This window comes from Zosterops lateralis (genome assembly GCF_965231275.1).
Source record: "Zosterops lateralis genome assembly, chromosome: 15".
In the NCBI taxonomy this organism is placed as follows: domain Eukaryota; kingdom Metazoa; phylum Chordata; class Aves; order Passeriformes; family Zosteropidae; genus Zosterops; species Zosterops lateralis.
The window spans coordinates 5,183,122-5,208,537 of record NC_139775.1 but is presented as its reverse complement, the minus strand read 5'-3'; the positions used below and the strand labels follow the sequence as shown (position 1 = coordinate 5,208,537).

Below are 25,416 nucleotides of genomic sequence, written 5' to 3'. Positions count from 1 at the left end.
TAAGCTATTGTGAGAGCTGATACTGAGATGATTGTAGGAAAATATTACTTTAATTTATTTTGTTTCAAGAGATTTCAGTCTATAAATTTGGAGTGCCTTTTTTTTTTCCTCAAATAGTTATCTCATTTGGTTGATTAACAATGAATACAACTGTTATCTGCCAAGTGGTAGCTTAGAGAATACTACACTGGCTTTACTGTACTACAGATAATTAAATCCCATTAAAGTTTGTGGGCATTTTCTTCAGGTGGTTGAAGTTTTAACAAAGTGTCTGCTGCCTTTAGTGGGTTCAAGACTGCTGCCATCTTCTGTTTGTTCCTTATTTGTATTGTTTGTTTTCTAGGCAGCACAGCAAATAATTGAACTTCAGGAAGCAGCCCAAATAAATGCAGGGTTGCAACCAACTAATCTGGGGAGGAACAACAGTTTACATGATATGAAGACTGTTGTTAAGACTTGGAGGAACAGGTTACCTATTGTGTCAGATGATTTATCCCACTGGAGCAGCATTTTCATGTGGAGACAGCATCATTACCAGGGTAAGTCTGCCTGCTCCAGCATGCATTCATCACAGAATTTTCCAGACAACACATAAGTTCTCAGTGGCTTGACTTTTGACAAGTTTTAGATTTTATTCAGTTTCCATTTACATGTTTGATTATTTTAAGCTGTCCATTTCCTGTGTGTTGGTGTGAGAGGCATTGCTCTCTGTATAACCACTTACAATTTGCCATTTACACTAACAAACATTTCATGTTGCCTTTGCAGCCATTGTGACTGCCTATGAGAACAGCTCCCAGCACGACCCCAGCTCCAACAACGCCATGCTGGGGGTTCACGCCTCGGCCTCGGCCATCATCCAGTACGGGAAGATCGCACGGAAACAGGGGCTGGTCAACGTGGCCCTGGACATCCTGAGCCGCATCCACACTATCCCCACGGTGCCCATCGTGGACTGCTTCCAGAAGATCCGCCAGCAGGTCAAGTGTTACCTGCAGCTGGCTGGAGTCATGGGCAAAAATGAGTGCATGCAGGTAGGGCAGCTTCATTCCGGAGCTCGTTGATGGAACTTGTGGGATGGCAGGGACCATCTGATGCATTGATATAAACAAGCTGCCTGTGTCCAAAGCGGGCAGAATTGCCTTGGCCTGGTGCTGTTTTACACCACAACCACACAGACTGAACTTCAGAAAGCTGAAAATGACTCCTTTATTTTTGAGATGTGTCTCCCTTATATATTTTACACAGACCAATCTGATTGGTGAAACAAAGACAAACTTCTTCACTCACATTGGTCAGAGCAGAGGGACATCAAGAAGTCCCTCCTAGGGAAAGAATGTAAACAAATTACAGTTACAAAAACATGTCTCTTGTTTACAGAAAATTCCCTGGGAAAAAAATTTCAGAAAACCAAAACATCTCAGGCACAAAACCAGGGCTACATTGGCTGTGTTATACCCTGCAGAGGGTGTTGTTTGGAGGAATGCTGTTAGTCCAAAGCAGTTAATGTTCTCTGTGAACTGGATATTATTTGCCATTATCTGCTTATTCTAAATTTGGATAGTTACATTGTGAGGTATATATTAATATATCAAAAATATTAAAAATCTATAAATTAATATATTAAGATCAATTAATTTATTAACATTAATATTATAGTAATTAAAATTAATAAATTAATATATTAAGAATATACTAAAAATTAGCTGATCCGGAAGTAAAATGGGAGTAGGTTTTTTGAAATCTTACAAGATCGATAAATGGAAGGGATGTTGAAAATGGCATTATTTATAATAGGAAAAAGCAGCACTGCTGCAATACTAACTGGAGGTCTGAGTGTCCCACTCATGAGTGGTGGATGTTGTCAAACTGAAGTAAAATTGTGTGTGTTGAAAAGGAAAAAAAGTGATTTTAGGCAAAACCCACTGGTATGTGCTTGGCCAACAAATGAACCTTGTAATATAACATAATATAAATAATATTACAACATAAACAGGGTGGAAAAATCACCTCCTAAATGTTGTCTGTAGTATTTTGTTTGCATAGGCCAGTGGAAACTTAGAATTGTCAGTCTGTATCTTTTAAAATGAAATACTAGAAAGTCATGCTATTTAAATTTCAAGAGAATATTTAGGCTGTTGTTTTATGGCACTTTCATTTAACAAAGCCTCCCTTGTAAAAGACTTTTCTCACTAAGTCTTATTTAACAGGGTCTTGAAGTTATTGAATCAACCAATCTGAAGTACTTCACCAAGGAGATGACTGCAGAGTTTTATGCATTAAAGGGAATGTTCTTGGCACAGATTAACAAGTGAGTATGCTGACTGCAAGAGGCACTAGCACACATCTGAAAAAAATGCAGCTGAAGTATTCAACACAATATCTGAAAACACAATATCAGAAAAGCTGTTCCATATCTTTATACCAGCCTAAAATTTCTCACTGCTGTGTAAGAAAGTAAATGTATTGCACTTTGGAGATGTAATGATTGGTCTTAATGTTGAACCTTTTAGGACAGAAGTAGTAATGGTTTTGCTTTGCACTGACAGGCATTTTACTGTTTTGAGGAATATCTCTTTAATTCAGTAAATAAATATCTCATCAGTCAAATTTTGTTTGGTGATGCCAAAAAGATCCCTTCAGAATTCAAGAGCTGTTAGTGGGCATGGGATTTAATGGCAATTTTGCTATGTGTTACATATGGACGGAATAATTCCTTTACCACTGCATTGTGGCCACTTATGGAATGAAATCCATCAGGTCTTAAGCTGTACACTGCAACCTCACATAGCAATTCAAGTCAGGAAATTATGAATATCTTCTTCTGTGGATACAAGAGAGAATTTTAAATAGGCACAGTGCAATTACTTTGATGGAAAGTACAGTGGGCTTTTATATGGTCACAGGCTTAATTGTAGTTGTGTAAAGAAAAGAAAGTGTGCCTCCCCCATATTTTTAGCTTTTTTAAAATTCTTGCAGAGAATTGTCTCTGTTTGTTCCTTCAGGATAAAATGGATGAAGGTTTCTGTTTAAAAACATGGTTCTGATGTACTTACAGTTTCTTAATCTTACCTAAAAACACACAAGCATTTTTTAGCACTTCAGTTGAGGTCAGGAATTTGGGAAGGTTTCAGTTAGGAGCAGTGGCAGTGTTGAACCTGAAAATGGGGCTGCTGATGGATTACCTGTGTGTCAACGAAACTGAAGTTAAAGGTCACCTCTGCTCCTGCATCCTCCTGTGCTGCCCATTGGCTGGCCAAGGTGATAGAAACCATTTAAAAAAAATCACCTCAGGTGTCAAGGATGATGGATTGTAGAGTGGGAGAAAGGAAAACAGACAGAGAAGTCCCTTTTTTATAAAGGGGCAGTAGTGATACAAAGTCATCCATCAGGCTGCTGCTGCTGGGCTGGCTCACTTCAGACCTTCAGCCAGGGTGCAGGAAGCTTCTGAAAGCAAGGACATTAATGTAGCACAGAAACTTAACACCTGACAGACAAAGCTGTTTTCCTTTTTAGAGTTATGCCTCAGTATCTAGTCATTTTAATTTACTATTAGTTATTATAATCGCCCAAGCTAATATTGTTATGTTAAAAATACAGTAATTAAAAAGAAATGAGTAAGGTGAGAATTATGTTACTTTCATATGGTTTATTTCAATGCTAATTCTGCAAAGGAGAAGTGAGTCTCTTTCTGTCATAGGGAGATTTGAAATACTTTAGGTTTCTTCATTTTGATAGTGCTTCTGTGAGTTTTCTCATCCTTTATTTTTATGCCTAAGAAGTAACATAGATTCAAGGACTGTATATGTATTGGGATGAATCATGCCAAATTTTGGACTTGTGACACTTGAGGAAACATGGACAAAGCTATAGAAATAACAAACAAATAATCTTTTAGTTACCCAGAACTGTGTGATTAACTTTCAAATCCTTCACTTTTCCTGTTGAAAAAAGAAACTTTTACAACTGTGTGGATGAGGAACTGGCTGTTTCCAGAAAATGTTGATTGTAAAATTTTTCATGACTTCTCTGGAAAAGGAGTTAAGTAAGATGCACTCCTCTAAAAGAACTTAAATAACATCTTCCCAATGTTGCTTTACTCCTTTTTTTGCTCAGAGGAGCAGCATGTTTAAATGATTTTGCTTCCACTCCCCTTGTGTTATCATTTGCTCTTCTTTCTTCTAGTTTTTACTGCTTGGGTTTCCAGTGCACTGCAGTGCACTGGAAGTTTTTTTTTTTTTCTTTTTTTTAGAAAGTATTGTGGAGATTTTTAACCCAAAACTGTTTTCATTTTGAAGCATTCACTTTTGTAGGTTCTGAACTTTAAGGAAAGCAATGACAAAAGAGTTGTGAGGTGCCTTACTAAAGAACTTCATGCAGAAATACCACTGAATATTAAGAAACTAATTGCTTGCCCTATCCGAAATCTGATTTACACCAGCAAACAGTTACTGAATTATATAAAACTCATATTCTTACTTGTCACCACACAGGTCTGAGGAAGCAAACAAAGCTTTTTCTGCAGCTGTGCAGATGCACGATGTGCTGGTGAAGGCGTGGGCCATGTGGGGGGATTACCTGGAGAATATTTTTGTGAAGGAGAGGCAGCTTCACCTGGGGGTGTCTGCCATCACCTGCTACCTGCACGCCTGTCGCCACCAGAACGAGAGCAAGTCCAGGAAATACTTGGCCAAGGTGAGCTCCAGGTGCTTAAAAAAGGATCAGAGCTCCACCCCCTCGGGAAAGGCTGGGATGGTGTTCAGTGCTCAAATTTTTGCAATTAGAGAGAGGGTTACTGAGGGAAAGATTTTATTTAGATGGAAGGGCTGTGTGCGGTTGCTCTTAACTCATCTTGGGTTTTTTTACTGCAGTGGGATGTTGGGGTTTCCTTTAGATGTGGAACCTTTCTGTAGGAGGAAGAGGACAATCACTTCCAGTTCTTCTGCTATGTAGTGTGGTGAAATACTTGTAAAAAGACATCCTTTGGTCCTTTGAAAAGTACCATAGTTTGAGGTCTGTTTATTATTACTACGGATAAACAATATTGACATTTACCTACGTATTGCATTTTATTCCAGATAAGCCTTTTCTGTACAGTTTTACTCTGAAAATCAGCATAATTTTGGCCAAAAAAAGCTATTTGTGTTCTATGATTCTCAGTTTGGGAATATTTAATTTCTTTAATGAAGAAAATTAAAAAATTATACTAGACCAGGGAAAACAATGTTCTGACCATGAATCAAACACAGAAATGTTGTTTGAGATTGAAGATGGCCTCAGTAGCACTCTGAAGTTTATTATTCTCCCTGTCCAGTTGCATAATAGTTAATGATTTTTAGTCTATGCTTAATATATTTACATTTAAATTAAACTAGGGTGGACAGTTAAAATAATTAAGAGCATCCAAAGAAATAATCAAGTTCTCGCATCAAGGTTCATTTATCTGAGTTGCATATCTTAGGTTCTATAAAATTGCCTAGATTTATATCCACACCCCCAGCCAAAAACCCAAAGAATTTCTGGAATGCAATCATGTTCATTTGCTCTTTTCTGTCTTATTTCACAGCAAGGGGTACCCTTACATTTATTTTTTACATCCTTTAAATATTATTTATGAGGGGAAAAATAGCATTGGTTAGGCATAATGAATGTGAGTTCTTGTCTCTGAAACAGCTTTAACACCTACCAGGACTCCACAGTCATATTAATAAAATATCTCTGCTTTTGTGCTTCGTAATGAATGATGTGTCCTAAATTTGAGCACTGAGAGATCATCTTGAAATTCTCTTCCAGGTTCTTTGGCTGCTGAGTTTTGATGATGACAAGAACACCTTGGCAGATGCAGTGGACAAGTATTGCATTGGTGTCCCACCCATCCAGTGGCTGGCCTGGATCCCACAGCTGCTGACGTGCCTGGTTGGCTCAGAGGGCAAACTCCTCCTCAACCTCATCAGTCAGGTACAGAAGATAAGCTCTAATTCTTTTTTGTCTGTCACTTTTGTTGGCAAGATGACACATGAATATTTTTTAAGGGAAATTACAAAAATGCCAAGCTTAAAAAATGGTATTGTTTGCAACTGCTGATGTGTTAAAAAATTGTAATTTCTGCCTTTAAGCAGGATATTTTAAATTTCAAGGGGGCTTTTACTTACTGAGATTAAATCCAGTGAAGTTGTATCCCTGTTTGCATGAGGCATTATAGCTCTCCCTCTGGAATTCTATTTAATATATTTTTGTGAATGATATAGAACACATAAAATACAGAGTTAAAAATGCTTGTAATGTAGGAGTAAAGAATGGTTAGCTTTAGTAGCTAAAGAGCAAACTCTTTTTGGAAGTGTTTTGGTGTTTGTTCATTCAGGTAGATGTAAAACAGATGTGAAGTCCCATTAATGCACAGGTGGCCATGGGAAGCTCTCACAGTACCTGAGTTCCAGGCCTGACACAGGACAATTGTTGTCCTCACAGAACTCCTTTCTTTCCCTCTACTCTTCATTTTTTCGAGATATAGGCTTACAGTGTGGGTCCCTTCCAGTTCAGGGTATTCTGTGATCCTGTGAGATCAAGCTCCTTTTATCCTATCCCCTGTCTTTGCTCTTTCAGACCTCTGAGAATGTGTGTTTTTGTAGCTAGAGAATATGTCCATTTGTGTTGGCATGGGTGTACACAACTTTAGATGTGTATGTGTGTGCAGATGTCCTCATGTTTCCCCTTCCCTCTCTCTTCATAAAATTAAAATGTAAATTTGAAGGGACTATGCTTCCAGGCATGGTTACCGAAGTGGGTAAGGCAAACTTTGATGGGTATGGCTTGGTATTGTCTGGCAACACTGGTGTGCTCTACTGTCTTCTGACAGAAAAAACTCATTTCAACACATTGTAGACCTCTTTTTATTTGTTGAGATCTCGATAAAATTTGTAGAAGTGAGTGTTTGCTCAGGAGTCATACTTAGTTGGAGCTTAGACTTTTGTGTTACAGTGTGTGTGAGGTTAGTGATCTGTCATAAATATCAAATTACTGAATACTTCCATCCCATTGCAACATTTCTACCACTTACCATATCCATTTGGATGGAGGAAGGACCTATGATTTAGTTAAATTGTGGCTGGAGAAGCCTCAAATGATGTCTTAAGATGTGCTCAGTTGCAGGTAGTAGACACATGGTTTCTTTCCTTTAATAGATACTGAGATTTACAGATGTAAATGTATGCTGAATGTTAACATCTCTTTAGGGTTTGGTGTTTTTTTTGGTTTTTTTTTTAATGGAAGCCATAAAATCCTGTTTTTATTTTTGGGTGCAGTTGGTATCCCCTTACATTAAGTGCCACAATTAGGTGGAGTAAAGTTACTCTCTAATGGGCTTTCTTATCAAGTATCGTGGGCTTGCTGGGAATTGTGGCCTAATTTAAAGACTAACTGCTGTCATTATGTCTGTTTTTTTTCCATTATGCACATGAGTAAGATCTTTGAGCTGGCCCAGCTGGGGCTCTGACATTATGCTGCTTTCAGGTTTATTAGGCAATATGATCTGGAAGCCCTAATTAGGTAATATCTTGACAGTGTGTGCAGGGAGCTACCAATTCATCCTCTTTGGGTTTCTGTTACTGAAAGAATCTTTAATTTCCATAAGCTGTTATTTAACACAAAGAGCTGATTATTCCTGAATTGGTCTCATTTACAAGAGAATCTGTCCGTGCTGATCTGATCTGTAGTCAGTATTCCTTAACTGAGAAATGTGTATCTCCTAATAGGTGGGAAGAGTCTATCCCCAGGCTGTTTATTTCCCTATCAGGACCCTCTATCTGACCTTGAAGATAGAACAGCGGGAGCGCTACAAGAGCGGTGAGTTTGGTCCTCACAAAATCGCTTCAGCTCTTTCTTACTTAATTGTTATGTTGAGTTTTCACTGGATTTTACAAAGAAAACAGATTCTCTAGAAAACATACCAACTTAACAAAGCTAAGGAAGAAAACTTGATGCATTGCATTGTTTTGTTTCTGTGAAGTTAAACCTGCAGATGGCTCGAGCTGTCTTGAATTTTCTTGTATAAAAATACTCATCGAGAAGAGTTGCATCTCTTTCATTCTCATGTCACCTTAATTATTGAGAATCACATGTTCTTTACTGGATGTTTATCTTGATAAATTTGAAAGAATAGAAAATTCTTGGTTTATAAATAAAGGAGAGTGTCACAATTTTCTAAGATTCTCTAGATTAATTTTCCTTGGAGCATGAACCATACAACATTTAGTTTGTTTTCAAAGGTGCCACACTTGTAAAAATATCTCTATAGTAACTTCTTACAGTGAATTTTCAAGTGAAATGAACATTTCAGTTTACACCAGATAAAAGCAATGTTGGCTTTGAGAAGTGTTTGGGAGATGGGGAAAGCATCAGCAACTTGCACAACAGCTCTTTTCCCAAGAACAAATCACATCTGGAATAGTTATGTCAAATGATTCTGCAGAATTTAGTTGTTCTTTTGTCCCGTATAATTTTGTGGGAATCCTGGGAGAGCTACTTGAAGAACTCTCATTTCAATTCTGTGTTCTTTATTACAAAGTACATTGTTTAGTTAACTGCCCTTTCCATTTGGGAATTAGTTCACCAAATTTCTGTGTAAAATTTGAAAGGGCACTAATTAAATAATGTTTTATTTTTGTTTGGGTAGTCTTTTGCAGAAGGAGATGCCCACATACCCTAATAATTTATTATTTTCCGGCAACAGTAGGATATTTTCCTGTAGGTTCTGCCAAAAAATACTGCTGGGTGGGTTGTGTCAGTTAGTGGGAGTCATCTGATAAAGCAAAACTCTGCTTAATCACTCTCTGATGGAGTTGTCATGCTAGAGATATTTTGTGCTGAAAGATATGATGTCTGTTGTTGGCAGCAACATATTTATTCTTTAGTTATGGGTGAAAGGTCTCCCCAACAGGGAAGGGAAAAAACTGCCCATAATTCAAATAATTTGATCCTTTATGAAACAATGTCTGTTACTTCAAGAGCATATAGTTTGGTAATGTAAAAGCTGCACCTCCTTTGTGGTTTTGAGGAGTGTTTATTTTGCTTTAATGTTGGGAAGTCTGTACCGCTAAATAGTATTTGGTGCTGAGTTCTCTCTCTAAAAAAACCCAGTTTTCTTTCTAAAAAAATTCTTTCCAAAACTCAGTAAGGAATACATAATTAATACTTAATGTAAATCTCAAGCCAATTCTTGGAACATTTTATTGTATTTCAAACAGACACATATCAAGGTCATGAAGGGTAATTCTTATTTCCTTTTTAATGTTCACTTTCCAGATTCAGGGCAACAGCAGCCAAGTTCAGTTGGAAATCAGTCCCACTCTGCCTCAGACCCTGGGCCCATCAGAGCCACTGCCCCAATGTGGAGATGCAGCAGGATCATGCACATGCAGCGGGAATTGCATCCCACACTTCTGTCCTCTCTGGAAGGCATTGTGGATCAGATGGTCTGGTTCAGGGAGAATTGGCATGAAGAGGTATTTGGCTTGAAAACACCTTCAATGGATGGATCATCTAAGGGAAAGTTCACTGCAAAATATTTATCCAGAATTAATTTTAAACATCAAAGCATAACTGTTTGTTTTGATTAGTAAACTGATGTTTGTAGAACTGACTGTTCTGATTGGAGTTTAGGGATCCTGGTTATTTCTGGAAGCAGTTCAGGGGTTTTGCAGACCTGTTAATGTGATGAATGCCTCTAGGATTTAAGCTGTTGCTCATACGAACTGAGAATGTATTTTCTTACACTAAGTTTCAGAGATACCAATTTCCTTCTTGATCTGGTGGTCTGTGACAGGTGGTGATTGATACCTGAAATTTGCATTGCAACAGAGAGCAGATGGACCTGCCACTCTGCTGTTATTTACCTCTCAAAGTCTGTTCTGTCTGCTTGGCACAGTGTTTATTTGAAGGTTTCTTCATATCACCCTTTTTTCATATATCTCGAAATATGAAATCTAAAAGTTACCTCATGTTGAAAGAGCAAGTTGTCCTTTGTGAAGCACCATTTCCCTGCTCAGTTTGTTTGTTTGCAATGTTGATGAAATTCAGTGCTGTTGTTCTGATTCACTGTCTGATGCAATTTAAGAGTAGAGTTTTAAGCAGATATTTCTGAGAGCATAATTTTACTAGATAAAATGCAGTGTGGGGATGAATATTTTGTATCAAATCAGAAGCCCTTATCTTCCTGACTATTTTGCTTTTTCTGTTTTTCATTCTTAGGTTCTCAGACAACTACAGCAGGGCTTGGCAAAGTGCTACTCTGTTGCCTTTGAGAAAAGTGGAGCCGTTTCAGATGCCAAAATCACTCCTCATACACTGAATTTTGTCAAGAAGTTAGTCAGCACCTTTGGAGTAGGTCTTGAGAATGTCTCCAATGTGTCCACTATGTTTTCTAGTGCAGCCTCAGAGTCACTAGCGAGGAGAGCACAGGCAACAGCTCAAGACCCCGTGTTCCAGAAGTTGAAAGGCCAGTTTACAACAGGTAAATGTTGAAATTTTTTTAAAATGTTGCTTTTAATCTCAAGAAAATTTCTCCCCAATGTTCAGCTGTGAGGGCATTTTGCTTTTTTATTCCAATATCTTTCCTGAAAGGAAATTTAGAAAACGGCATCTTTTTGTCATTTGGCAAACCTGAAATAGTTTTGCTCCTGTCTTTTGTGCAGTAATAAGTGTAATTCAAGTGGAAAATAGACATCAACCCAGAGAGGAAATGTATAATATTTTTATTATTGAAAACTGTGGTTTGATCACATATGTGTTTAAAGATAAATTAGATTACTTCAGTATAGTATTTTTACAATTTGCACAGAACTGCCGGCTGTATCTGAGGGACAATAATGATCTCTGTCTCTCCATGATGGCAGAATTTAATGAAATTTTCACCCCAGGTCTCCAAACTGATAATTTTATGTGAAGTCTTTCAAAACAGCCTACTTTTGATGAGTAAGATTACTTTATTGTTTTGCATAACTAGGTTATAAAAATTCTATTACCCAAATTTACATCACTGGCAAATTGAATCAATAACTTTAATCAGATCTAATAAAAAAGATACTTAAGGGAAGTAGCTTTTGCTTCATTCATTTTTCTCTTAACCAGTGGTTACATATTTGAGTATCTGATCTTGATTTAAAATTCTAAGAAAAGCTTGTTTACAAGCTTGATTTGATTGGTGAAATGTGTTAAGGCCACGCAGCTCATGCATGACAGAAAGTGACACTGATTGGCATCAGTGTTTTGGGTTGCCGGAATTTTGAGTTTTGCATAAATTCCTTGGCTTTTCTTTAAACATAACTGAGAGTGTTTGGCAAGTAGACTTGGGGTGTTTTTTCAAGCATTTTGCTGATAATACTGTGAAAATAAGGGAACTGCTGGGAATCCTGTGAAAGTAACTGAGTTGTAGGAGTGACCTACATATCTTGTGCATGCCAGGCTTTGCACGATGTCCTTTCTGAGGCACAGCACTTGCATGACAGCAGATAATGAAAGTCCTGAACCATATGATTAGATTTTTACTGGATGAAGTGTACTAGGGAGGGAAATGGAAGTAGAAACACTTTGTGTGTCTTTAATGGGAGCGTACAGGGGGGAAAAGAATCACTGGATAATGATCAATGGGATGAAATCTCACCAGTCCAGGTGCTGGATTGTGTACCTAGAACAGAGTAATAATGGCAGGTACTGGTGTAAATGGGGAGAGGAGAGGCTGGAGAGCAGCCCTGGGGATGGTTCTTGTAGATCCCTTCCAGCTGAAATACTCTACATTAAATACAAATTTGGACTTGACTTTAATCTTTAATAATGGTTTGTAGTCTTTACATTGCAACAGTAGTATAGCCAGTTATTTATTGCTGTAAGTGTTGTTGATACACTCAGTTATGGTTAGATTTGAGTTATTTTTGATCTGTCACACTTCCTTTCCTGTGAGCATCAGAGAGCTCTGGGGTTTCCAAGGTGTAAAGGAAAAATAAATATAACGCCAGACTAAAGTCTGCAATATCTGAAGTAATATTTCAGATAAATATTCAGAGAAACATTTAAAAAAGTTTAATTATAATTCAGTTACAATTTTTAGCTAAAACAAAAAATGGAGAGGATTTCTATTTTTTTATGCTATTTTTATTTTTGCATATCTTTGTGATATATAAAGCTTTTCAGATTTTCTCTTTTAACTAAAGAATTATGTGGAACAACATATAAACCAAAATATGACATAGGCTTGGTCATAAAAATCATGTAAAGTCATCAAATGCAAAATGTTTCTTAGTAAACTTCAGTTAAATAACAGTAATTAATTTTTTGGCAGAGATTTCATGTTTTATTTTTCAAGTATGATGAAATATGAATGTCTGCAGGATACAAGTTATTATTTTGCTTAGTGCTGTATTAGATTTTATTTTAATCTATTACATTCAGTTGTTTAAATTTACAAACCAAATGTGGAAAACCAGAAGAAATTAAACCAATCATTATACTTAATAATTTCTATAATCTAATTTGTTATACAGAAAATGAAGTAAGTTTTTTATTGATTTTGCAATAACAGTAAAATGTATGTAAATAACTGAATGGGATTGTAATTACTGGACTGAAGATTGCAAAGGCTGTTGTAACATTATGAGAAATCAGTTCTTGAATGTGCCTGATGTGTCCTTCTGTCACACCACAGTGTTCATGTTTGTTTTTCCCCTTCTCAGTACCAATTGCATTTAGATGATGGACAGATAATTACAGTGGTTGCCATTCATTTCAAAAGTATCCAAACTAAAAAGCTGTCTTGGAGTAAACTTTTTGTCAATTATTCCCAGATTAATGTTGACAGCTATGGTTTATAGACACTTTCAAAGGAGTTTGGTTGCATAATCATTTCCATCAACATCAGAGTTGTATTTTGATTCCTGTTTGGAGCCACTGGAGACTCTCACACCATTTCTTATATTCTAAATTCTTTGTCTGCAGCAGTCTGGACTGTTGGAGCTGTGATAGGTCATCTTTATCCATCCTAATGTTAAATTATAAAAACAAATTTTACTCTGAATTTTTTTCTAGAACTTCAAATGCATAGTTCTTTGACCATCTGTTCTTTGTTCTCTTTCTCTCCTTTCCTGCTAAACCTTTAGACATCAAAGAATAGAAAATGCTGAAAAATGCTCCCTTTGAGAGCTGTCTCAGCAGTGAAAGCAGAAGGAAAGCTGCCTCAATTGTCCTTTTGTGGGCAGATGATAGTTTAGAGTTTGGATCAGCTTCTTTCTGCGACCCTCTCTCCACTCAAGCTGAATATGAATGGAAAGTTCCAAAATACACCCTTGAAGGGCATGGTAATTTCCTTGAGACTTTGTCACCCAGCACAATGAATCCTTCAGTGTAGTCAGGAGGAAGCTCTTGAAACCCAAGTGTGGCTCTGAACTCTTAGGAGAGGGCAAAGGAAAGAGCTCTGTTCATTTTCAGCTTTTTTAAGGATTTTTTTTTCCTTTTTCCTCAAGAGTGAACATAGCATACTTTGGTAGTTCTTCGCTTCCCTTGTAATTTTTAGGTAAAAAGGTTGTTTTCCAGGAAATGCAGATAAAGAGATTGATAATATTTGACCTTGGTGTCTGGTCTACACAGTATTGGTTTTCTGGAGCTGAGTGATAAACCAGAAGTCCTGTTCATGTTTCTGCTTTCCTCTCACTGAGATTTTTCATCTTTATTGTTTTTTTCCAAAAGTTCTTGTGAGATTGGAAAGAAGGTTTGGGAAGTAGTGTACATAAATGTTTGCATAACAACTTCAAAAGCAAGACAGCACTTCAAATTTGGAGAATGCTTGGATCTTTTTCAATGTCCTGGGCATAAAGAAATGTCCTGCTCTGTGCAGCTAAGCTTACAACTCAGTCCTCAGGGACACCTTACATGATGGATGTCTTGGGTTTTTAAGCTGGAGATCCTCAAGGTGTGAACCTTATATGGAATCAGGTTTTTCCTATGATCAGAATAATCTTAAAAATCTTCAGATGAGCTGTTGTTTACTCTAACAGCTTTAATAGCCTGTTGTCTTTGATTGATCAAAACTGTTTTCTTCCAGTGTAGCAGAAGGGTTTTTTTAAATCTAGTTCTGGAGTCTTAGTTTGGAGGTCTTCTTTGTTTTCTTAATGCCATATTAATGTTGTGTAGGTCAAGGGGTCTGGGGTGGACAGAGGGTTCGATACTCTAATTTTGCTACTTCGAGTATGTTTTTTGGTGTTTCTACCTGAGGAGTGATGGTGGTACAGCCTTCAATCAAAGTATGTTAGAGCCAACAGGTTTTTTTTTAGGTCTGTCTCACTGAGAAAAAGATTGTGCCCCATTTCTTCTTCCATTGAGAGTGGCAAGAAACTTCAGCAGCATTGAGAAGAGAGAGTAAACTGCCTCCACTGCAGTCTGGGTCATGGCCTTCAGTGAAATTTCCATTAAGGATGGGGGGGAAAAACTTCCCATCCTTTTTAGGAATAGGTGGTGCAAGTAGTGAGGTGCCTCAGACCAGTGTGTGTGGTAGCTTGAGAAAGGTGTTTTCCAGTACTAAGTACTGAAAAAATGGATTTTTTTTGAAACAAAATCACTGTTTATATAGATTAAGATATCTCCAAACCAGAGAAACTTTGTACACAAATAATGTTCAGTCTGGTATTTCCCTTTCTTCCAGCTGAAGTGGTTTTTTTTTCTTAGATGGGCTCTCTGAGACATGAGCAGAAAGACTAATTGAACTCTCTGTTTTTCCCATCTGCCACTGGGAAACAAAAGAACAACAAAAGTCCTAAAATAAGTATTCAACAAACTAGAGCTGCTCTTGTGGTGAACTGACTTTATTTTGTAAGGAAAATATATTGATGCGTGTTTTTACCTCTTGGCTGATTCACATTAGCACAAAAACTAGTTGCACTTTGAGGGTACTTTCCTGCACTTCAGAGATTCGGGAGATAAATGATGCAATAATTTTGTCACTTTGATGAAATTATTTACTCCCATTGCTCACTAGAGGGTAGGCTTGGGATTTTAATAAGAGTGTTTTACAGTGATATTGCAATAGATGCACTGCCCACAGCAGGCAGAAAAAGAAAAGGGAATATTACATCCATAAATATGAAACTGTATTTTTCATTATAGACTTTTTTCTTACAGAAGTGGAAAGGATTTTGTAATAGCTGGGGGGTTTTTTTGCTCTGTTTTAGGCTGATAAACTTAGGTCTTTCACTGAAATCTTTTAGCATATCAGTTTATTGTGGATACACAGTGAAATATGTTGGGTTATATGTTCTCTGATATTTATTTAAATAACAGAACAGCAAAATAAAGGCAGTCCTACGGTGCATTGTTTTCTTTGGCTTTAGAATCCTGGATTAAAGAAAAGAACTCAGAAGAGTGTATATATAGAATGACAGGAGCTCTGCTGGCTGAATGAATGTTTTAAGTTGTTTGTAGGAGTAAGTCTTTTGGACAGTTAGAGTTTTGAGTGGTTTAATTGTGGTGGAAAAAAATTTTCATATGCAGTAATTGCTCTGTGTACATACTTAATTCACTCTTGGCTTGTAAAAGCATAAAGATGCTTGTAGCATATTTATGTGGTCAAATTTTCTGAGCAATACTCATTTTTGTTTGGTTTTTGGTATTTTTGTCAACTTAGGAAAATATTGAGTGTACCTAACCTATTGAAATGCAGGTTCTGCAAGAAAATTAAACCCATATTCAAGACTTAATTTTCTGTTGTATTGAATAATACTGAAGATTCTGCTCTGCTCTAGCTGTAAATCTAAGTAATACTGAATTGTCATTCTCTGTTGTTTTTTTTTTTCCCAGTAGGTTTTTCATTTGAGACATGTTGAACTTAAAACATGTCTAGGCATCTTCTAGGGGGTGGAGATGAGTTTAAAAATTCGAGTCTGTTGGTTAACTTGCACAGCTTGGGATGCCATAACTAATGAGGTTTACAGAGAGTAGTTTGTCTTCTTATCCAAGTGTGTTTAATCTTTCATTGTTGGGGCACTGAAGTGCTGAGGCATCATTTCATGTATGTGGTTTATTCATTTTTCCCTCTTTTGGGAAATTCAAAGACATTTATTTATTTATTATTTGCTTTGTCTGAAACTGTAGTGAGAGCACTGTTGGGAAGCTGGTGTTGGTGTGGCCCAGAAAAGGTTCAGTATTGCAGTGATTTCTGTTACAGAATTACTTGCATAATGTACTGAAGTTCATGTATTGACCTTGAGAAAGTTTCTTCTTCACCTGCATGTGGATTAAAGGAGATATTCCCACTGTGTAATACTGTTAACATTGCAGTGGCAAGAGCAGGCCGTTTGCATAATATTGTCATTTTTCATGGGCTACTGTGGCTGTTCTTCCTGTAGTGTCTTTCAATTGCTAAGACAGGAAAAAACAAGAATTTTCTAGCAGCTCTGAAGAGAATAGTAATAATAACAATTTTATTATTTGCCCTGCAGTTTCTCACATACAACACTCTATGTTGTATCCTCAACTGGGGCTTTCATTCCTTTTAGAAGTAAAAAGTCTCCACTGATTTAAAATAAATAAATAAATAAATAAATGGCTTGTAATGAAACAGATAGAAAATTATAGTGCTATAAAGTAAGCCTAGTTCTCCTCTTTCACCAAGTAGTCTGATCTAATCATTTGGGGTTTTACTGCTTTCTTTCTGTGCAGTATGTCTGGTTACAGTATATTGAGAATTCAATACAGTAATAGTATTTAAATTTTTATTATATGCTTTTCAATGTTTGTGTGACTGTGAAACAGGAAAATCTTAGGAAGCTCAATATTTTAGAATATTTTAGAGTTGCGTACAGAAAACAAGTAGCAGATTCTGGCAGGTTTAAGTTACTGTTGTAGATAATGCTAGGAGTTGGCTAAAAGGTTTTCTAGAGAAAATAGAAATATTCAACAGTGTCTGTCTTTTAAAGGCTTCTTTCAGCTTAGTGGTGGGCATGTGTGTGTTTGGTTTGCACTATTGAATTGGGTGATTTGTGGTTTTTTGGCTTTTTTTTTTAGATTTTGACTTCAGTGTGCCAGGATCAATGAAACTCCACAACCTTATCTCCAAACTAAAGAAATGGATCAAAATTCTGGAGGCCAAAACCAAACAGCTTCCAAAGTTCTTCCTCATAGAGGAAAAGTGCCGCTTTCTAAGTAACTTCTCAGCTCAAACTGCAGAAGTAGAGATTCCTGGAGAATTCCTTATGCCAAAGCCAACACATTACTACATCAAGATTGCAAGGTAATCTAAAAGTTCCCTTTGGTAGATGTAATTCTGAAACCAGAGAAAAAAATTAAAAAATAATTAAAGCCCTCCCCATCCTTCCATCCATCTGTCCATCCATCCACTCTGCAAAAGTAGATGGATATTTTATAGTAGATATATATTTTATGTATGTGTATTACATACATAAAACTAAGAAGTAAGACCTTTTTAATTTATCCTCCTTCAATAATTTTACATTTGATCACTAAACACCTGCACTGTTCAGAGTATGTTTGGTTTCCTTGTACGTTGGTGTAAGTTGAGATTCGCGCTTTGACTGCAATCCCTGGAGATGCTGTTGTTCAAACCAGTGACAAAGGTCTCCCCAAATGCTGCTGCCAGGTTTATGCCCAGGGTGGAGATCGTGCAGAAGCACAACACGGCGGCTCGCAGGCTGTACATCCGCGGGCACAACGGGAAGATCTACCCCTACCTGGTGATGAACGACGCCTGCCTGACCGAGTCGCGCCGCGAGGAGCGTGTCCTGCAGCTCCTCCGCCTCCTCAACCCCTGCCTGGAGAAGAGGAAGGAGACCACCAAAAGGCATTTGTTCTTCACAGGTACCAAAAAGACAGAGATCTGCCTTGTTTTTAAATGTGTGTTGCGCTCAGAGGTTATGATCACTGGAGGATTTTTTGAATATTCAGGAGGTAAATTCACATTTGTCTGGGTGATTAGTCTTGTCTGGAGCTGTAGCACCTCTCTGGAGAAGCTGATTGCCTGGGATTTGGGGTGTTTTCAGAAATGCTTATGTGCACTGCTTATGATATTGAGTGCACTTGTGAATATTTAAGGCAGAGGTGCCCAGTGGGCCGGTTGGTGTGGAAATGGGTGCACATACTTCAGAATAAACATTTAGAGATAACTGAAGAGGGACAGAACAAAACCTTTTCTGCCTTATTGTGATATACTAATACTAATTTCTTTTACATCATCCACATAACACAGAAGAAATACTTTTTTTTTCTCCTGCTGAATTTCATCTGAACGAAGTATTACCCTCTTTCCTAAAGCTAAAGAAGAACAGGAAGAATGATGAGTGCTCAATTTTATTTTGAAGATACAATTGATACTTCTGTTAAGATAGAAAAAAAAAAACTCCATAGCTTGTAAATTAGTTATGAGCATAGCATTAAAATTTTGTGTTGATAGGGTTTAGTTGGTCATTAGGGTTGTATTTTAAGGGCTGGTGTGTCAGCATCTGGGATCTGGATGAGCTCAGCTTTGCTTTGCTTTGCAGTGCCGCGGGTGGTGGCGGTGTCCCCGCAGATGCGGCTGGTGGAGGACAACCCGTCCTCGCTGTCCCTGGTGGAGATCTACAAACAGCGCTGCGCCAAGAAGGGCATCGAGCACGACAACCCCATCTCCCGCTACTACGACCGGCTGGCCACCGTGCAGGCCCGGGGCACGCAGGCCAGTCACCAGGTACAGCACGGGGCTTTCACCTGGGGTGTCCCAGCACCCTGCTGTGCCCAGGGCACTTCATCCAGGGCTTTTCCTGGGTAATTCAGCCAGGGCTTTCCCCAGCACCCTGCTATGCCCAGGGCACTTCATCCAGGGCTGTCCCCAGCACCCTGCTGTGCCCAGGGCAGTTCATCCAGGGCTGTCCCAGCACCCTGCTGTGCCCAGGGCAGTTCATCCAGGGCTGTCCCAGCACCCTGCTGTGCCCAGGGCAGTTCATCCAGGGCTGTCCCAGCACCCTGCTGTGCCCAGGGCAGTTCATCCAGGGCTGTGCCCAGGACCCTGCTGTGCCCGGGGCAGTTCATCCAGGGCTTTTCCTGGGTAATTCACCCAGGGCTGTCCCCAGCACTGTGCTGTGCCAAGGCAATTCATCCAGGGCTTTTCCTGGGTAATTCACCCAGGGCTGTCCCCAGCACCCTGCTGTGCCCAGGGCAGTTCATCCAGGGCTTTTCTTGGGTAATTCATCCAGGGCTTCCCCCAGCACCCTGCTGTGCCTGGGGCCATTCATCCAGGGCTTTTCCCAGGAAATTTCATCCAGGGCTTTCTCCAGTACCCAACTGTGCCCAGGGAAATTTCATCAGGGGCTTTTCCTGGGAAATTGCACCCTGGGCTCTCCCCAACACCCTCTTGTGCCCGAGGCAATTTCACCCAGGGCTTTTCCCCAGCCCCCTGCTGTGCTCTGGGCAATTTCACCCAGGGCTTTTCCCCAGCACCCTGCTGTGCCTGAGCAGATTGGTATTTGCTTTAGCTCAATTTGTCTGTTGCTAAGAAGTGCATTAAAAATGCCTTTTTCCAACTAACCCCTTTGCTGTGCAGGTTCTCAGAGACATCCTGAAGGAAGTGCAGAGTAACATGGTGCCTCGCAGCATGCTCAAAGAGTGGGCTCTGCACACCTTCCCCAACGCCACGGATTACTGGACCTTCAGGAAGATGTTCACCATCCAGTTGGCCCTCATTGGCTTTGCAGAGTTCATCTTTCATTTGAACAGGCTCAACCCTGAGATGCTGCAGATTGCCCAGGTATGCTGCAGTTTGTTCATTCTCTTGTCTTGGATCAGGTGGATATTTGCACTGTGCTTTGGAAATCAAAGTTCAACATAGATAATTAACAGTGCATTTCAGGAAGCTTTTTATTTCTCTGTGATTCCACATCTGTAGGGAGTACTTCAACCTGCAGTCCCCATGGACATAACTCTGCCTTCTGCGATGAGAGTTTAGAACTTTGTGAAATGGTTCTTAGATATTAGAACTCTTCATGAAAATGACTGATAACTCTCTCTCTTTAGTCTTCTTTCAAATATATAGCTTTCAAAATACCATTGTATTAAATCAATTAAGTGTAAGAAAAATAAAATTTAGAGCTTCATTTTCTTAAAGGGCTATACCCTTTTCAAATACCATTCTATTTTGAGCATATCCTTCAAGCTACAATTCTTATTAGTCATGATTTTTCTGTTTTAACCCAACATGTAAAATGAGATTTACCACCTTAAAAAAGAGCAAAAGTGGTATTTATTGAAGTCTCAATGTCATTTTAATGCATGGAGAACTACAGTTTGTATAGCAATTAGGATTTTTTAATCCCTCTATTAAGTGTTCAGCTGTTTACCCACATTGAACCTTGGACACTGAATGTTGTCTCAGAGGTCTGTTGGCAGTGGCTCTGTACAGCTCAGGATTCAGAGCAATCTATCCATTAAGTTTGGCATTACATGTATTTAGTAAGGATTTTGGAGACAATATTTTGAGAGAAATACTTACCTTTGCACATGCCATTATTTATAACTTCATTGCTCAAAAGTTCTTTGGCTAAACGAGTGAAAAGTGAAGTACTGTTCTAACTCAGGATTAACAGAAACAAAAATCCAGCTGCTTTTGGTTCCATTAACGAAATTCAGTTCCTTCAATTGCTTTTGTGCATCTTTCTATCAAACCCAGGACACTGGCAAGCTCAACGTGGCTTACTTTCGCTTTGACATCAACGACGCCACCGGGGATTTGGACGCCAATCGTCCGGTTCCGTTCCGCCTCACCCCGAACATCTCCGAGTTCCTCACCACCATCGGGGTCTCGGGGCCCCTCACTGCATCCATGATTGCAGTGGCTCGCTGCTTTGCACAGCCGAACTTCAAGGTTGGTATACCTTCTGCAAGCTTATTTGTATTTATAAAGGAAACAGCACTTTTTTTTTGGTGAAGGTAGGAGCTGAATGATGCTGCGTATTTCTTTTAAAATTTCACCCTGAGGTCATCACAAAGGCCAGCTGAAGTGTTGGAAGTTTTTGGAAATGTTTTGTTTGTTACATGTAAATGTTTAATTTGACTCAGACTGGACACACAAAAGTTTGCTTTAGAGACTTGAGACTCCTGAAGTTGACAGATTAATACCAGAAACTCAATTCAGTGATGGGAAAAAATAGGAAAATGTTTGTTGCAGGTATTTCTTTTTCTTCCACAGATAGAACTGGCCTATACAACATATATGTGTATATATATTAGATACATATGTACGGATGTTATAGTCAGTGTTCTTTCCCTGTGTAGCAGAAAATATTCCCTGGGATAGCAATGACTGCAAAAAAAACCTTTTCAGAGTACTCCAAATCTTTGCCCAAGATTTGTGTGTGTATGTGGTAAAAGCCACATTTAGCAGAATAATTTAAAAAGAGGCGTACGCAACTGTTTCTGTGTATCAATATCTTAATATATGGTATTAATTTCTGTAGGAGTCATTGTCTTGTATTTTTGTGATGGAAACTTTTTATGAAAAGAAACACCTGAAGAGGAAATAATAAAGATGTTTGGAAGCCACCCTCACCCTCACTTCAGACAAGTCTGAAATTGCATTGTGGCACCAAAAGTGCCAAAATGCTTTCGACTAAAATCCGGTTACAACTCTATAATCTGATAGAACCTGATAGTTCTTTGGATTAAGTGCAATAATCTGATTTTTCTTCTTCATCTAGGTTGATGGCATCCTGAAAACTGTGCTAAGGGATGAAATCATTGCGTGGCACAAAAAAACCCAAGAGGACACCTCCTCTCCACTGTCAGCAGCTGGGCAGCCCGAGAACATGGACAGCCAGCAGCTGGTTTCACTGGTTCAGAAAGCTGTGACTGCCATCATGACTCGCCTGCACAACCTGGCTCAGTTTGAGGGAGGGGAAAGCAAAGTCAACACTCTGGTAGCAGCTGCCAACAGCTTGGACAACCTCTGCAGGATGGACCCTGCCTGGCACCCCTGGCTGTGACTTGACACTTTCAGTAGTTTGGGGGAAGAGAATTCTTTTTTTTTTAATTTTATTTTATTTTTTCTTCTTATTATTTTTCTTGTTTTTATTTCCTCCTGTTGTTTGTGGTGTGAGCCATATTTTGTGTTGAGAAAATGTGAAAGAAGCTTTCCAGACGATGGCTTACCTGTCCCACTGCATTTTGTCAGTTTTCATTCTAGCTGTGTTTACAGTAGTATGGCATTTTTCCTGGTTTTAATTTCATGAGGAGACATTTCCTCTCGTTTAAGCAGCTTTCGCAAATAGATTAAAATGAAGAGAGAAAAATAATATACAGAAAAATTAATTTTATGATGAAGACTATGAACTAGCATAGATTTAGGGTCTGCCATTCTTAATAACCTGCAGTATATGAATTTTTTATACAATAGTAATTACTAAAAAAAAAAAGAAAAATACAGTAATGAATTTTATTCTGTGAAATTTTACTTAATCACTCTCTCTTCATAATGCCAAATTGAAGGCAGAGATAAATGCTCTTAACTTTTAAGTTTGCTTCAAATTTACATGAGCAATGTTGCTTTGTACAGACAATTTTGTACCAAATGTTATAGAGGTGAGATTTTGTTAGGCACTGAGAAAATGATGATCAAATTGTGCTGACTTTTCCTGGAGCACAAGCAATGTACAGTAAAAGTGTAAACCATTTAGAGTATTTGGTTTAGCTGTGGACAGTGTTTGGGGGAAGTTTATAAAAGGATGGAAAAAGTCATCCTTTGATACCTGTATTTGTCTGTAATAGAGAAAAAATGAATTCTTATCAAGTTCTCTTTACTGTTTAGAAGTACAGTAGCTTCTTTAGAATGGATCTGTTCCTTTGTAATTTAAGAGAAAGAGCAGTTTAAAGTTTCACTCGTCTTTCTGTTGTGTTAGCATTTTTATAAAACTTCGGTGTTGAGAATGTTAAATTTGTACAGAGTGATTTTTTTCAAAATAAATATTTTATAAAACTCTCTGTGGTATTCTTTTTATTTGTAATACTTTTAATATCCAATGAGTTTGATTTTGCTTCATTTTATGATGGATGAATCAAGCATGGCCCTTCATGCCCATAATTGGTGCTGCTCCTTTTGTATCAAGAGTTTTGCTCTGTGGCACTGTGTACAAGGGGAAGCTCAAATATATGAGTGCTAAGGACTATATAAGGATTTGGAAAACAAATATAATTTTTTTTTGGCAAAGACTTCCTTATCAAAATCATGTTGGCAAGAATAATCTTATAAAACCTCGCACTTCCTGCATGTGTCAGCACACGCTCTGTCTGCAGTCATTCACAACTGAGCTCAGTGCTTTCATGACTTGGAGGCAATTGTTGCCTTCTCTTTATTGAAGATTGTAATGTTTGCAGCTGTGAAATACAGCATACACTGCACAGAGGAGTTGCAGGATCATTTCTTAATCGTTTGCACGTCTGGGATATGTCGGAGGGATGACAGCATTCCCTGACAGGAAGTCATCAGATAATTCAGCTGCTTCTCTGTCCATGATAGAAATCTTAATGGGAAAATGCCAATGTGAGTTAAGAGACAAACTTTGTTGTCTTTAAATTTGTGACATCTCTTTTGCTTGTGGCATCATCTCAGATATACTCCTGAAAGAGTAGGGGTGTGAGGGAGCAGAGAGTTATTTTAATGAGCTCCCTGATGGTGTTAATGTGCAAATGTTAATACCTGGGTCTCTTCTTTCATGAGCACATGCTATGGATGTACCTCAATTTGTGAGAAGGCTTACATGGTCTTACCCAGAGTTTTACCACCAGCTTCAGGAGATAAATCTGAAAGCTTTTAGTTATGCATGAGTATTCTTCAGAGCCTGGGGGATAGCTGACATCTCTTGTATCAGCAGCAGCTGTCCATTAGCAGGAAAGTGGTTTGACAAAGTGCAGGGTATGAAGTTCTGATTATCTTTATGAACATGTAACATCTATCTTAGCTGCATTTAATTTTTTATGATTGTAGATAAGGGTTCCCTCTGTCTTGTTAGAGATCCATGTTCAGAGAGCATCTTGCTGAGTAGATACTTGAACTACATTAATTGTCAGTTCACTCTAAGTATTCCTTTCAAGGTCTCTTCCGTCAGATTAGAAACTACACAAAAAAAGCCCATGTCATTACTCTGTAAAATCAGAGAGATTAAGAGAGGTAAAATTTAAAATTCTCTCTGAAATTGTGTGTAGGAGCATTATGTCATTCTGAAAATTCCTCCTGTTGTGTTTGTTTCTAACCCCTGTAGAGTTATGGACAGATTTCACCTGATCTTCATGAGGGTAACTAGTCACAAGTGCTTGACACCAAAGCTGTGCCAGCCATAATTCTGTATAAATACAGAGATGTACATGTTGGTAGACTGGCACATGTACCTGTCTTGGTGTGAATTGGGCTCTTTGGGATGTCACTCAAGGCACAGAAATACTGATAACTAAGAAGCAAATTTGGCATGAAAAACTGGATAAAAATGTAAGCTGTGGATATTATATGGAGAATAAATAGTTGTCAGGTTTCTCAAATTACACTTTTTTTGTCTCCTGACTTTTGTAATCGTGTTTGACTCTGTCTTTATTACATGATGCTGCTGCAATTTAACGTTTTATTATTACAGTCTCCTCTCAAAGTAGATTACCAGAATTTGTTTGCTTAAGTGAATTGCACTCTGAAACAAAAGCCTTTAACAGTAGTTGAGTGTTTGAGTCCACCCTCTGAGAGTGCTGTGCCACTTTCCTCTCCTGTAATTGGGCTGTCCATGAATTGTCAGATACAGAGAGAGTGAGCAAGGGATTAGTTATTAGTGGAAGATGATGACTCAAAGCATTTCAGTGGCAGACAATGAAAGCTCTGTTTCATAATGGCAGTGGAATAAAGTTGCTTTTAAGGCTCTGATCTGTTTCAAATATGATGTATGAAATGTTCCTTTGTGGTGTAGAAGTCTATTCAGAGAGATTTCACACTCACAGGAGCTTTTAATCAGCTCAGTGTGGGTGCATTTCACATTTAAGAGGTTCAAGAGAGCACCTGTGAAACAACTGGTGTTTTGTGTGTGGTTTTATCATCATCATCATCCCTTGACTTTGTTGGGTCTCACTGTCCCTGTGTGCATGAGCTGTGAGCCAAAGGGCAGTGTCACCTCACCAGAGACCTCCTAAACCAGATCTTAAGGTGCTGAAATGCAGGGAAACAAGGAACTCTGTGAAATTGTTAACTTAGATTTTCCTCTCTTGACTGTGGCCTTTTCATCTTTAAATGAGCATTGCCTTTCCCTGAGAGCTCCAAGCATGTGTTGTGCTCCCTCAGTGCCTTCAAACTTCTCCCTCCCCTGTTATAATCCAATGCTTTACTCTGAGAAATCTTTTTATTTCTTCCAATTTCCCCCAGAAAACAAC

At 38.4% G+C, this 25,416-nt stretch overlaps 1 protein-coding gene across 2 annotated transcripts in view; it reads left to right on the top strand.

Annotated features, from left to right (window-relative positions):
* Nucleotides 1–22,985, top strand: part of TRRAP (transformation/transcription domain associated protein) — a 76,625-nt gene extending 53,640 nt beyond the window's left edge. For both annotated transcript variants that reach the window (XM_083872754.1, XM_083872753.1), the window contains exons 58-71: nucleotides 344–539; nucleotides 769–1,034; nucleotides 2,211–2,311; nucleotides 4,494–4,695; nucleotides 5,794–5,958; nucleotides 7,752–7,842; nucleotides 9,301–9,500; nucleotides 10,246–10,507; nucleotides 17,041–17,266; nucleotides 17,633–17,850; nucleotides 18,531–18,715; nucleotides 19,568–19,771; nucleotides 20,690–20,884; nucleotides 21,717–22,985. In XM_083872754.1, coding sequence (XP_083728880.1) covers nucleotides 344–539; nucleotides 769–1,034; nucleotides 2,211–2,311; nucleotides 4,494–4,695; nucleotides 5,794–5,958; nucleotides 7,752–7,842; nucleotides 9,301–9,500; nucleotides 10,246–10,507; nucleotides 17,041–17,266; nucleotides 17,633–17,850; nucleotides 18,531–18,715; nucleotides 19,568–19,771; nucleotides 20,690–20,884; nucleotides 21,717–22,001 — 2,796 coding nt within the window. In that variant the 3' untranslated portion in view covers nucleotides 22,002–22,985. The remainder of the gene's footprint in view (nucleotides 1–343; nucleotides 540–768; nucleotides 1,035–2,210; nucleotides 2,312–4,493; nucleotides 4,696–5,793; nucleotides 5,959–7,751; nucleotides 7,843–9,300; nucleotides 9,501–10,245; nucleotides 10,508–17,040; nucleotides 17,267–17,632; nucleotides 17,851–18,530; nucleotides 18,716–19,567; nucleotides 19,772–20,689; nucleotides 20,885–21,716) is intronic.
* The last annotated feature ends 2,431 nt before the right edge of the window (nucleotides 22,986–25,416 follow it).